Genomic DNA, 14,907 nt, shown 5'->3' with positions numbered 1-14,907 from the left:
ATGATCATTGGTGTTTTGCCTGCATACATGTCTGTGTGAGGGTGTCAGAAGCACTGGAAATGGAGTTACAGACAGGTGTGACCTGCCATGTGGATGCTAGGAATTGAACCTGGGTCCTCTGGAAGAGCAGCCAGTGCTCTTAACCACTGAGCCATCTCTCCAGCCCCCAGAGACAGTTCTTGAGAGGATAAATGGGGCTGTGAGGTTTCAGCTGATGACATGAAACATGGCAGAAAATACGTATAACGATGGAAAAAGGCCGCACCATCGCTCTGCAGAAGCGATGGGGGCCGAGGGCAGCTTCTAGGAAACCAGTGACAATATCCCTCAGTTTGCATCTCCACCTGCTTCAGCAATCCTGTCAGCAAGTGACTGAGGGAAGCCAAAGGTTCTGTGGAAAAGGAACACTCTGGAGAATCACAGAAGAGGACGCTCAGTCACTACCCTAAGCCATGGTGGGAATCATTGGCCATTGGCTGGTGGCGCTAATAGCATGGCCCTTTTGGTTTCTGCTGGCTTTCCTGGAGCTGGTGTCCTGTGAGGGTCTCCTGTGAGTTCTCCTAGCAGTCTAGCTACAGTCCAGACTGTGTAAGCCCCTCTGAGTTCCTGTGGCTCTGGGGGCCGCCACACTGTGTCACTCCTTGCTCTGTGATGGCGTCCTTTTCCTAGCACTTCAAAGTGTCACTCCTCCTTGGGCTCTATACTAGCCCCCTGGCCTGGCATCTGCCACACTGTAAAGTGAGGGCCTTCTTTTCACCCTGGATGCATACTCAACAGTGAGTGGCCTCACTGAATATGTCCCATTCCCAGGGTATGGATTTGCTGACTCCTCCTCCTGCTTCTAACTTATAACCTATTTGGGTGTATGAGTTAGAATTTTTTTTTTTAAATAGCACCCATGCACATGTGTGTTTGTGTGTATTTACTTTGTTTTGTTTGAGACAGAGCCTCCAAGTAGCCCAGGCTGGCCTCAAGCCTGCAACAATCCTCCTGCTATAGCCTCCTGGGTGCTGGGACTGCAGGCATGTGCCATCATGCCTTGCTCTGATCTCTACATTCTTAAATGATTGAAAAATATACAAAAAAGACTATTTCATGGGTGTGAAAATAATAAAAAATGTAAAGTGCTATGTTCACAAATAAAGCCCTCTTTTGGCAGGCCAAGAGCTGCCCGGCAGCTGCCATGATTTGCTGATACAGTCATTGAGACTGGGTAGTCCTTAGAGCTCGAAGCCTCTACCATCTCATTCCTCAAAGAACCTTGCCGACTCCACTTTTTATTGTTTCCATTTCAGAATCTATGAAGAATAGCTCCTACCATGTTCTGGGGGGACCGATGAGGACAGTGTCCATAGCAAAAGCACAGAGGCCTGGTGTCCCCAGGAGGTGGTGTTGCCTTACCCTATGCACTCTCATAGTACTCTCCCTATGGTCCCCATCTCTCCCTGTCCCACGATCCCCTCTGGATCAGAAGTTCTGGTGTGAGTCACCCTTTGCCCAGTAGAGTGTTTCACTTGCTACTTGGCATATCTCTTTTTCCACGTTTCTTCTTGTAAAGCATCTTGATTTGACTGGAACACTATTGAATGATCCCAACATAAACCATTTATTAAAGCCTTGAATTGTGCTTTTCCAAACAAACAAAAGAAAAGATCTGCACCTATTGCTATTGCCTCGCTCTGAATCAGAGAGGAAGTGTGGAACCGAGGAGCTACTGTCTGATGGTGAACAAATTAATCTCCACTTAATAAATGAGCCTATAAGGAAAGGGAGTTAGCAATCTTAAATTGTGCCTATTATGGATCAACTTAATCCAGAAAATTCCACAGAGAAAGAATGGCTCCTATTTTCTAAGTAGGGAAACTGAGGTTGAGAGCAGCTTAGCTTTGTTAAGTACACACAGCACTGAAGTTAGGCCTGCCTATTCTCTCCTGGGTGTTCTGAGTAGGGATGTCGGCATTAGTGAACCATGCATCATCTCTCAGGAGTCAGACCTCCTCCCCTACTAACTGTCTGTGCGAGCGTGAGTTCTGGCCTTTCTGAGCCACAGAACTCTCTAGTAGTTTGGAACGCCTGTGAGTCCCTTCTAACAAGTGTGAGGCTTGAGGAGTCTGTAAGAAGGATATATCTCCACTGATGGGAAAGTATGGTTGGCTAATTCCTCATTTATACAGGAAAAGCTGAATTTCAGTTAGAGCTTGGTGAAGAATAAAGACACATTCTTTTCTTCTCTCCAAGTTCATGGACCCCCATCATATCTGCCTGTGGACTTTTGGATAAGGATCCCTGTTCTGGTGGCAGCTTGGGAGCCAGTCTGTTAATAGGATGTATTTTAAAAAGATTTAACTAGGTCTCTTCTAAACTGATTCTGTGAATAACAAAATTCTCTGTGCAGATTCCAGATTCACCTATGATCTAAAGTCACGACTCTTGTAACCTCCAGAAGCCGAGCATGTACACTGTGGAGCTGCCTGGGTTTTCTGGGGGCAGATAAGGTCCTGAGTCAGTTCACCGGATCCTGGAGATTGCACAGTATCGATCTCTGGAGCATTAAGATCTAGTTATGAAGGGGGAAGTGAGTCCAGATCAGCAGAGCCACAGGGCTGGAAGCGCTTTAGAAGTCAGCACAGTCCCTGACTTTTATGGCCAAGGGATTTAGCACTTAATTAAAAGGGGAAAGTGTTTTGCCTGAGTCCATTGACTGGGACTAATTTAATTAATAACATGTCACAGAACGATGGATCCCTGAGCAAACCTCAATACCGTAAAGGACAGGGTATGTGTTCCCTCTAGATAAACTTCATTTAAATATCTACCGTAAATTAATGGATCATTAATGAAGCCAAAGTATTTTAAGCTTTATTTGTATATTTAAATGGCTATTTTGTTTTAAGTTACAAACATGTAAGTGCTGAGAAAATGATCTTGGTAACTAGATTCAATAACATCAAACTGGGTTAAAATAAAAATCATGCATAGCTTAGCTAATAGTTAAAAAAATCAAATAATACCAACAGGACTATACCCTACCCCCCTTTGAAAAGGCACAATTTACAAGAGCTGGCTGGTCTTACTCTTTATATTTACAATAACAAAAATAAAGTCCTGTTATAGCTGTAGTTTTATTCCTACAGGAAAACACAGAAACTTTCACTGTGTTTTAAAATTAAAGTCATTACCTCAGATACTCTGCAAGCTTAGCCAGCGAATGAGCGGACAGACAACAGAGCCCCAACTTCTCTCTAGGAAATAATTAGGGTGGTGCCTATGACATGCCCAGGGGCCTCGTGGCTGGTCCTGGTTCCCAGAAGGCTTCTGCAGTGCACAGTCCTTCGGAGCAGCAAGCACTATGCTCTGATTTTTCCTGTTGCCTGGCTAGTGACCCCCTACAGGAAGATAGTGGGTGAGCCAGGGGGCGGAGCGGCTGGCTGCACATGTCTGGCTGCTCTTATCAACTTATCATATAAGGGAAGGAAAGTGATTGATTCGGATACTGACACTGTAGACTCGGGGTAGAAACAAAGAGTCTGTGCAGACCTCTGGAGTGAGCGGGGCTGCTCCTTCCTCTGCAGGACAGCTCCCTCTGTGCCTGGGGAAAGAGGAGAGACAGCCCTGGGAGTCAAGCCTGCTTCGGGAACGGGAGGAGAAGGCTCTCACTGATGGACTTGTTCACGCAGCACAGCCCTGTGCTCTAGACAGCAGCTGAGGGCTGAGGACGCATACGTGCCTGCAAGTTTGCTGAGCTCACAGTTTATAACCCAAAGAGAGAAAGAATGTGGCAGATTGTTTTCCTAACTTTTGGCTGTGATCTTGTCTTGGCCTCAGCCTACAATAACTTTCGGAAGAGCGTGGACAGCACAGGGAAAAGGCAGTACCAGGTCCAGAACGGGCCCTGCAGCTACACATTCCTCCTGCCTGAGACCGACAGCTGCCGGTCTTCCTCCAGCCCCTACATGTCCAATGCCGTGCAGAGGGACGCACCCCTCGACTACGACGACTCTGTACAAAGGCTGCAGGTGCTGGAGAACATTCTAGAGAACAACACACAGTGGCTGATGAAGGTAGGAAGGTGGGCTGGCTCTGCTGAGCAAGAAGTAACAGCTCTGGTTTTATCAGGGACTGGGGCTATCGGGATGGGCTGCAAGCATCTTTGAGTGAAGGATGGCTTCTTTTGTGCTGTCCTGGAGTAAAGTAGTCATCGGGTGAAGAGCAATAAAGGGGCTGTCTGAAAAGAATGCCAGTATCTGTTCAGAAAAATCCCTGAACTTAGGAATCTTTACTAGCCGAGCAGAGGAAGTGTGTCTCTCTGCAGATCTGCATGCTGCTATGTTTGAGTAGCTGGGGCTAAGTGACACCCATTACCAGGATCTTCTCAGCGGGTTGTAGGCATGTGAGGGAGGCCATGAACAAGACAGCACGGAGCCAGGAAAAACGTGACAATCATGTTAATTACGGATACTTAACGGATGGAGTCAAGTGCTTTACCAATTTCCTGAATTTCTTTACGAAAATAGATTATGACTCTCGGTAAAAGAGAGGAAATTAAATAAAGCCAACCTCGTGTTCTCGGAGTCTCAGGGCTGCGTATGCTGTGAAGGGGTTGCCATCTGGAAACGGGGCTGTATTTCCCAAGTGTCCCGGAGACACTGCAGCCCGGTTCAGTTCCAGAGACAGGCTGTGAGCTTGTCCCCACGTGGGGCTCTGATGCTCAAGGCACGCTGGGCTGAGAGGGTCTGACAGTTTGTTCTCGGGGCTGCAACGATCTCTCTGTTTCATGGCCTTTTTATAGAGCGTAACCAAAATAAGACATTGAAAGGTCTGTTTTGCTTTCACAAATGATTGTTTTCTACAAAACCTCAAATGACCCTGGAGTTTTCTTTATGTGAACCATATGTATTCCACAGGAAGTTGAAACAAAACATGTAGATAGTAGAAGAATCGTTAAACGTTATGACAATGCCATCACATGCTTACAAGGTAATTACTGTTAAAGTCAGATAAATCTTTTCAAAGATGGAGGACTTCATTGACTACTTCTTCCCAGAAAAGCATAATTTATTTTTCTCGGACTTCTCCATAAACTTTTGGTTTGATACCCTTCCTTAATCTGAGAATAGAGCTGTGTTTCTCATGCATACCCCAACTTTCTGAAGTAGACAAGCTTTCGCTGGAAACTGGAGTCTAAATGAATGAGTGTTGCCAGCCCTAATCTTGTGGAGAGAGGGGAGTCGTTCAAATCAAAGAACAGAAAACAAAAACTCCCCAGGACTATAGGCATCACAACAGAAAAATCCTCCTCAGAACTGTTTTTCCCTGAGTGATTTCTTCAGCTTTCCTCCTTTCCAAAATTCACAGATCTCTGAAGGCTGACCTTTGATGTGTGTGACAACACATGTTCCAACGTCTGGGGTAGTGAGGGGTCCCAGGTATCTGCTTATCTCTTTGGATTTCCTTGGCAACTGTCATGCTCACTTTCAGGGACCTTCCACATCTACTGTGGTGGTGGGGATATTGGTGAGCAGAGCTCCACAGAGGGAGGAAGGCACATCCTTCTAGTAAACACTCTGATCTGACGACTACCAAGTCCTCTGCTAAGATAAACAGTCACCAAACGGGGAAAAAAAATGTTTTGCCGAGGGCAACGCTGCTCTTTGCTCAGGGGAGCCTGGGCTGGGTATACCTGGGCTTGGGTTTCCTGCACAGGGAAACCACCCGCGTTGTGGGGCTTTGCAAACAGACAGAACTGGAGGAGGAACTCAAAGCCAGGTGGCCGCAATCTCCGCCTTCCCAGAGTCTATTAGTAAATATTTGAACAGTAGCACAGTGGCATCTCGAAAGCCCTCCTTCCAGTGGCTGAGCTAACTGTCACGGAGAGGGGCGGCACGCTTATCTGCTCATCAGTGGTGGCACCTGCTCCCGTCAGCACCTGCTCTTGCTCTGAGCGGGGCACCTGACAAAGGCAATTTGCCAGCTCATTCCCTTGGTTTATGGGCTCCAAGCGTGGAGACAAAAGCAAAAAGTAAATATGAAACCCACTCGGAATGATTAAATGAAATCTCTCTGCTTGTTTTTGTCCTCCGTGTTTTGGCACCTGCAATAATAAACACTGCTTTTCTCCGAGGGAAGAAAATAACGTCTAATGGAACCACAGATAAGCCTGATAACTAAAAGAGCAACAACATGACCAACACCTATTTATAGATTATCACAGAAAGAAAAAGCACGATTCGGTTTCATTGTTTCACGTGTTTTCTCTTGAGCTGTTTTTAAAAAGGTTTCCTTATTTCCTTGCCCTCCCTGATCTACACACAAAACTCACCCAAGAACCATTCAGCTTCCAGGAGTTTCACAAACTTGTCAGGAAGGAAAATAGAGGCACAGTTTCGGTGAGTTTGGCAGATGAATAGCACTTCAATTTCTGAGCGCTCAGCACAGCCCAGGGAGTTCAAGCTGAGAAAGCTCCATGAACACCATCAAAAGGGCCCACACTGCCCCTTTAATCCGTCATGCAAAGGAAGTGTCAACCTTCTGAATGAATGTGGGGGGAGCACATGAATGGAACAATACAGGGGAAGGCTCACTCTCCATGGCGCGGTTAAGCAAGGATAAGATAAACTCCTGCTTGCCAGAATCCATTCTACCAGGTGATCGACCATTAGGACAAACCTCTGTCCCAGCGATTTCAAACACATTTCATTTAGCCTCTCAGCTTACCAACATGCATTGTATTTTGGTAGGTCAAACGTATTTTTTTTTTTTTTTTACCCAACAAGAGGAAATATGGAAAGGAAATAAACAACTATTTCACGCTACCGAATGCCGTATATTTTATAAACAGCTATGAACCCTGCGGCCACTTTAAGACAGAGTGACTTGAAAAACACAGCTAATGCTTATTAGCTTGATGTAAACATTTCCTCTGCCACCGGCCTCTCGGTGCTGGTTTTTAAACAACACAAGTTGTTTGCAGGAAAGCGCAATGCAGGAAAGGCAATCCTTTTCTTTCTTTAAAAGCGATAATAAGATATCCTCGAAGAAAGGTCTGGAAACTGCAATTCATCAGTCCAATGCAGGGGGACCAAGGCAGTTATGCTCCTAAAAACATAATTGCTGGGAAAACCAATGACAAGGGGTTTGCAGAGGAGCTCAGCCCCTCAGGAACTTCCCATCGGGTGTGTGTGTGTGTGAGTGATCATGCATAGCATCTTTATCTGTATATTAAAGAATACAGAACCTGGTTCATTATGGGAAAGATGCCTTCCTATTTTCTGTGACACTATGGTCAACGTGCTGCCCTGAAGCCTGGAGAACAGCAGCTATACCCCCAGGAATTACATTCTGAGTTGGGAAATATGCATATGATTAGTATTAAAAGCGTTTTTTTTTTTTTTTTTTGGCATCTATATGATTAAACTACCTATTTAAGATCTCAGGGAAACAACTACTATGGTTACGGCCATTATATATTAGCATCATCATTTTGAGGCATGTTGGGGAGTAAGTTTCACTAGGGTTGAGAAGGGTAAGTGTGTTTAAAGAGTGCAGGTACAGAACAGTGTGTAACTTTTCACTATAGCGGTGTGCTGCCACAGCAAGAGTGTGCCTATCACAGTGCATGCCAATTCTTATGGTGCATAAGGATACATGTTTACTATACATGGATCTGTAATTTATTTACTATAGTTAGGTGGTCTCTGCCTATCAAATAGGGTCACTGGACGTGCTGGATTAACTATTTGGGTGTCACCCTATGGAGCTGATTAGTCTGAAGGGCTTTGAGCTAGGAAATGACTTCCTTCATACCTCACTTCCTGTTGAGACAGGAGACAATCCATTCAGTTTCAATGCTGATACTGTAAAGCGCATTTGGCTTTCATTAAAATGGGTCTATACAGTTAACAAGCAAGTTGTAATTCAGAAGTTCATCTGCAAGCCAGTCCCTCTCTCTGAAAGCTGACACAGATAATGAGGCCCACGGTACTTACTTTATTCTAACACATAACTGAAAACTTGGGGCTGGAGAGATGGCTCAGTTGCTGACCCATTTGCCACATGAGCATGACAAGCCCTGGGACCCATGTGAAAACCAGGCATGCTGTCATGCATCTGTGACTCCAGCATTTGGTGGGTAGTGCAGAGACAGACAGGGCCCTGGAGAGATCCAGGCTCAGTGATTCATAAGTGGAGAGTGACTACGAAAGACACTCAACATTTGACTCTAGCTTCCACCTCTGTACATAAACTTATAACACACACACACACACACACACACACACACACACACACACACACACACACACTCTCCTAAATTTTTCTATATTTGTATTTAAAAAGACAAGTTAAAAACAATCCTATCACCATATAGACAATTTTAAAAACTAAAAATATTAAGAAAGACATAGGCAAAGTTAAAATCAAAAGTGCACGCCGCCTTTATTCCTAGCACTTGGGAGGCAGCAATAGATAGATCTTTGTGCGTTCTAGGCCAGCCTGGTCTACGTAGTGAGTTCTAGGACAGCCAGGACTACATAGTGAGACTCTTTAAAAACAACAACAAAGACAAAACCCAAAAGAAGAAAGTCAGATTGTGCAAACGAAAGGAGAGGAGAATACCCTTCCTTCTCCTTCTTCTCTCCAGACCTTCCTTCAGGACTTACACTAGCTGTTCACTGCGGTCAACAGAATGAGGTGCAGCGTCCCTTCCACCACACAGACTGTGCTGTTACACCAGGGCCAGCATACGCCTTGGCTTACCGGTGACAAGAAAGGAGGCTGGAGAAGAGAAATGGGGAAAGGAACGGAATGAGGTGTGAGGTGAAGGAACACCTGAGTTAAAGCCCAGTGTGTATGGGGCGAAGAGCAGGGGAAGTGGGGGCCGCCTGGGATGAGTCAGGGCAAGAGCGGACTGAGGGGGAAGGAGCGGCCGGATTACAGCCAGTGTGTATGGGAGCAAGGAGGACAGGAAAGGCGAGAGAGAGAGAGAGAGAGAGAGAGAGAGAGAGAGAGAGAGAGAGAGAGAGAGAGAGAGAGAGTGAGTGAGTGTGTGTGAGTGCAGGGGCTGGCAGTTATGGCAGGGATGGACGGAGGGACTTTGTATCTTTCCATAACTGCCCATGAAATGAGACATCCTGAGTTGGGATCAAGAAAGTGTATGCAATGGACCATGAGCAGACTACTACTAAATCATGGGTCCACTTTGCAGATTATTTTCTATCACTTTATGATAACGACACAGTACCCTCTGCCTCTGTGACAGTGCATGTGCATTTGTGTGTGTGGGGGACTATCTGCTCTGTGGAACATACCCTTCAAAAACAGCTAAGCTAGACATGGCCAGTTTTCTTCCATGTCTTCTTGTGACATGAAGGAACCTCTTACACAGAACAGTGGTTCTCAACCTTCCCAGTGCTGAGACCCTTCAATACAGTTCCTCATGTTGTGGTGGCCCCCAGCCATAAAATTATTTTTGTTGATACTTCATAGCTATAATTTTGCTACTGTTATGAATTGTAATGTAAAAATCTCTGTTTTCGGACGGTCTCAAGTGGCCCCTGTGTAAGGGTCTCCTAATCCCCAAAGGGGTTGTGACCCACAGGTTGAGAATCACTTCTCTAGAGTCTTCTCTGTGATATAAAGAAATCCACTCGGTTCCCGCCAGGCTTTTATCTCTGAAGCAGTTGCAGTAACATCGGAACAGGAGGTAGGGAGGTATGCTTGGCCCAAGCTCACTGTAAAGTTCCTGGATATCTCTAAACAGGCATGGTGGGTGCAATCTTCCACACGAAAGCTTGTAAACTAGCTTACACACTGGTGTGATAACACCATGCTCCATGTGGCTCAGAGGTCATCAGGAGCCAAGAGAGAGGAAGAGTGTGTAGCCCTCCTCCGACTGCAGGGGAACCTGCCACAGCTGGGAAGATGCCAGGCAGGGCAGAGAGCAGCATATGATTATGGATTCGGACAGAAGTGCCATGTTTTTCCTAAGCCTGATGACGTGAGTGAGCGAATACCATCATCAATGCGGAGGTGTTTCTTGTTCAGAGTCGGAGCCATTAAAGTTCATTTATTTGCTCAAAAAATATTGACTGAGGGGCTCCAAGCATCCAGAAAGTGTTTGCTCTGGATGCTGGGGGTAAGTGGACGGGGAGTTGACTGCTTGAGAATGTGGCCTGGAGAGACCTGTGAAGTCAGACCTGCACCACTCAGGCAGATGAACGTACGTCTGGAGAAAGGAGCCTCAGGGCAGGGGTGCAGGGGTGTTGACAGTGTGTGAGGGCAACGTAAATTTTCACTGCAAAGGAACTTATTATAAAATGAAAATCACAATTATTTCTGAATGGACATGTTTCATGTTTTAGAAATGGCCAATACACAGTAAGTACCTCTCAAGTTCAAAGGCAAGTTTGGGCTATATGAGACATAGCTTTTAAAAAACTCCTTAAACAGCCGGGCGGTGGTGGCGCACGCCTTTAATCCCAGCACTCGGGAGGCAGAGCCAGGCGGATCTCTGTGAGTTCGAGGCCAGCCTGGGCTACCAAGTGAGTTCCAGGAGAGGCGCAAAGCTACACAGAGAAACCCTGTCTCGAAAAACCAAAAAAAAAAAAAAAAAAAAAAAACAAAACAAAACAAAACAAAACAAAAAACTCCTTAAACACATCAATGTAACATAAATGTCTACAGACAAATATTTTAAAGCACATGGAATGAAGGATAATGTTTATATATAGCCAGACTCGCCAATAATTTAACTTGTAGTTAGAGATGGAGAAGGAAGTGAACCTGAACGGGCCAGCAACCTGGCCCACATCCAGAGTCAGTAATGTAACATAATGCACATCTCTCACTCAGCAGACCCAGCGAAGTGGACAACTCTTCCATCAGGCAGACAGGTGGGACTTGCCCTTTCTAAGCAAGGATGGTGGTGGGGTTACTAAAAGGGGGGAAGGCATCGAGCAATACCTTCTATGCGCTGAAGCAGGATGCTCTACTTTGTCCAGACTGTAAAAACAAGGACTGTGTCTGATAACCAAGAGAAAGCATGTTTGCAAAGTCTTGGGGATTACACCCAGATCCAGGCCCTTTCTAGAAGTACACGGAAGATAAAATCCTGGATTCCACAGTACACCACTGTGAATGACTGACAATATACGTTTCAGGAGTCATCTTTGTCCTTCCTCTTGCACTGTGACTTGGAAAGCCACCTGGGCTGTCTCCCATCTAGCATCCTTAGCACAGGCAGGACCAAAGAGAGCTGGACACCACCAGCACTGCATGCATGTTTAAGACAGGATAAAATCGAGTGATGACAATAAAACCAGTTAAAACATGGGCATTGTTGTAAGATAGAAGTTTACCAGTTTAATGGGACTAAAATGACTATTTCATGTGGTTTGAAAAACAGAAAAAAAAAAAGGGACAGGCCTTGCCCTCCTCCACTTAAACTCTAGGTCTGGTGTGCTAGCTGGATGTCTCTACATGGGTATTTTAGTTGGATCTTTCCCTATGAAATCACCTAACTTTTACATCCTAATCCTAGCCTGTACCAAATGGCAAAAGATGTGAACCTACAAAAATGTGAGAAGTGGACCTAATCCTTTACCGAGCACCATTCCTCCAATAATAAGAATTATTATCTTTGTAATCAAGGAGAATCAATTACAGAGTGCCCCTTATGTCCTGACCCCACCAGGGTCCTCAGAAGGCAATTTTTCTGCCTCAGGTCTCCCTTTGAACATTTCATATCTGGGAATAAACCTTGGAATCAATTTGATAATGTAAGAAAATATTAAACCAACATTCAATGTTTTAAAAAATGCAACTAGAAACAAAATTTAAAATATAATCCATCATTTAAAATATAGTTTTACAGAAATATATATTTTTATATTTATATGGAAAATAGAGAATTCTTTAAAAAAAGAAAGAAAATGGAGAATTCTTAAGGGATGAGATACTAAGATATACGTCTTGAAAATGTATTAATTTATCATACTAATGAAGTTTTACAGAGAATGAGTAGTTTCTGTGTGTTGAATATTTACTATTGTTATTGGCCAGGCTTCCCCAAGTATTTTGTCACATTCCATCAAGAACAACTGGGCATGTGTGGACACCTCTTCCAATTCGCCAACATTGTTTGATGGGAGCAGCTCAGTTTTACTGGGTGGCTTGGTCTGGTCATCAGTCTGGCCCTGAGGACCACCTTCATATCACCTTGTCCTAAGAGGATTTCTGAGCCTTCCAGGACAGATATCTGCACCCTCACTATGACTATTCTTGCAAATTCGTAAGAAGAAGGCTAAGCCTGGATTCAGACTCATGTCTGATTAGTATTTTTGTTGGTTGGTTGGTTGGTTGGTTTGATATTGGGAATTAGAACCAGAGCCTTGAGCATGCCAGGCAAAGCCTCTCTACCTCTGAGCCATGGCCCCAACTCTGGCCTCACCTCTTTATGCCATCAATTAACAGCATCCCACTGAAATTGCCACAAACTAAAGATTTCTATTTTGGCAGCCTAGACAGTATCTTGGGAGTAACGCTCAACAGCAAAAAGGGGGAAATATGTCATGAAATTGTCTGCTCATGGATTTACAGCAAAGAGGCCACCCGTCTCAGCATAACTTACTGGGCTGTATGACACTTTAAAAAGACCTTTAGCATAAAATCTGATTTTCTGTTCCAAGATGTACTGGACAGGGAGCTGGGAAGCTGCCCACCCACTCTGGATAAGGGGCCTCTGGGCTCTCAAGACCACCAACCAGAAGGAAAAGAGGTGAAAACATTAAGACTGTTTCAGACAATTTGTTTCTGGCCAGAGCCAGCCTCAGGAATTTTGCCAGACTCAAGCAATGGGAGGTAAGGGGGTGGGTGTGGAAACAACACTTTGATGTTCATCCAGGGTATGGAACAGAGACATTCTACACAAAGAGAGAGAGAGAGAGGTCTAAATGTGTGTGTATAAAGCTTATGGTGGTGTCCATGCTATTATCATTATATGATCTGCTTTGGGGTTACTTCCTCGGGTTGTCCGTGTTTGCACATTTACTTGACCACAAAACAAACCATTAGAAGACTCTGACAGAAGTGGGCTGACTTCACTGCTATAACCTGAAGGTGTAAAGTCAAACATTTTCACTGGCCTTTTGTTGGTGTTGGTGTGTGTGTGTGTGTGTGTGTGTGTGTGTGTGTGTGTGTGTGTGTGTGGTGTGCTTAGCAGTTCCGGGCCTTTTGTTGGTGTTGGGGTGTGTGTGTGTGTGTGTGTGTGTGTGTGTGTGTGTGGTGTGCTTAGCAGTTCCGGGACCATAGTTTAGAGATTAGAGATGGAAGCAGAGATTCCCTAGCTACTGCCTACACAGCCTCCCTCATTATCAATATCCAAACTGGAGGGGAAGAGCTGCTAAAAGGGGTCAACCAGTACGGGCACATTTATCAGCCAAAATCCATGACGCAATCTTGAGTTCATTCTGTGGCTTTAGAGTGACATTTCTGTGTCGTTCCAGCATTTCATACAAAATGTCTCCAATGCCCCCCAAATCCTCAATACCTCAACTCCGCTTCCCCTTGACAGCCCCCTACAGCCACCAATCCCTCCTGTCTGTCCCCTCAGTGTCTCTGCAGAATGCCCTGTACTGAGAGTCACACATGCAGTCCTCCAGAGAGCTTCTTTTGCTTACTCAGTGGTATTTTAAGAGCAGGGTTAGCCACTCAGTATCTGCTTAGTCACCCCTCGCCTCACTCAGCTAAGTTCACTGGCTAAAAGCAGGACTCTACCTTCAGGAATGACACAGGCTTTCTTAGGGTAACTGTGGTGAGCTCATAGAACAGTCACATGTTTCCAACAACAGAGTGGGAGCAGACGTGCACTGGAAATTGTCAGATGCTGTACAAGCAACAAATTGCAAATGTGATAAATTCATTAATGATATCAGATCAGAGCCACACTTATCAAGATCTGTATAAGAGCTCACATGACTTAAAGGTTTTGGTTCTATCCAACTTTTATGCTGTCTGAGGTAGGGACCACAGAGTGCATCTCTGTTCTTACATACCTAAGTGACTTTCAACACTGAACAGGAGAACTATGAGCAAACATGTACAATGGCTTCATTCTGCATATCACCTAACAAAGGGCCTCTTAGGAGATGGGTGTGCCCGACAGTTGTCTACGACTCGCGACATCTTCCTCCCACCCGTCCTCTCCAGTTCCTGTTGTACTCACAGGTCCACAGTGAGCCCATTAAAATGGCCACTTCTTCTTTTTAAATGCATTTTTATCACTTTAGGCTATGGCAGTTTATCTGCAACTCTCAGGGGTGTCTCAGCATGCTTTGTTGTTCAACAAAGTCAGAAACACATCAATGTTAACAGATAGCTCCCTAGTACCTTCTAGACAGGGATCTTGGGCAGCTCACCAGTCAACCTGCATGCCTGGCCGGACAAGATGCAAAATTACTCAGAGGTAGTGTTTCCTCTGATTTCTCTCTGGGTTTCTGAAAGCATTTTTTTCCTGCTATTAAAGTACTAGAATCAACAGATGATATCAATCTTTGGGGTATCTACTAGATAATGATAAACATTAGTCTGAAGATAACTGGAGTCTTGAGTTTTATTAGACTATCTAGTCTTTGGAATCTTGAGCACTTATTAGATACAGATGTAGCTTTAAAATTCCCTGAACAAACTGGGCTCCTTAACGGGAAAGTTTGGTGCAGAAATGCTGCTAGAGAAACATTACATTTTGCTGAGTGACACAGAACCATCAAATTCCAACCACAAGCTAATTATCTGTTTAACATTTGTGGTATGTTTGTGAAATTCCTTATTATTTTTAACTCCGAAGGAACAGATTCAATTTTCCTTTTAAAAAACTTATTTGACCTTAATAAAGGGTTAACAAGAATTTCTGAC

General features: G+C 44.7%; 2 protein-coding genes across 3 annotated transcripts in view; one reads left to right on the top strand and one right to left on the bottom strand.

The window, feature by feature from the left end:
* Mcph1 (microcephalin 1) overlaps positions 1 to 14,907 on the bottom strand; it is a 206,050-nt gene that overhangs the window by 57,563 nt on the left and 133,580 nt on the right. The window lies entirely within an intron of this gene.
* Angpt2 (angiopoietin 2) overlaps positions 3,308 to 14,907 on the top strand; it is a 51,350-nt gene continuing 39,750 nt past the window's right edge. Inside the window, exon 1 of the mRNA XM_052751776.1 lies at positions 3,308 to 4,061. Coding sequence (XP_052607736.1) covers positions 3,774 to 4,061 — 288 coding nt within the window. The 5' untranslated portion in view covers positions 3,308 to 3,773. The remainder of the gene's footprint in view (positions 4,062 to 14,907) is intronic.

This window comes from Peromyscus californicus, unplaced genomic scaffold, assembly GCF_007827085.1.
Source record: "Peromyscus californicus insignis strain IS unplaced genomic scaffold, ASM782708v3 Scaffold_23__1_contigs__length_62951481, whole genome shotgun sequence".
Taxonomy (NCBI): domain Eukaryota; kingdom Metazoa; phylum Chordata; class Mammalia; order Rodentia; family Cricetidae; genus Peromyscus; species Peromyscus californicus.
The sequence above is the reverse complement of the archived record's forward strand: the minus strand, read 5'-3'. Positions and strand labels throughout refer to the sequence as shown.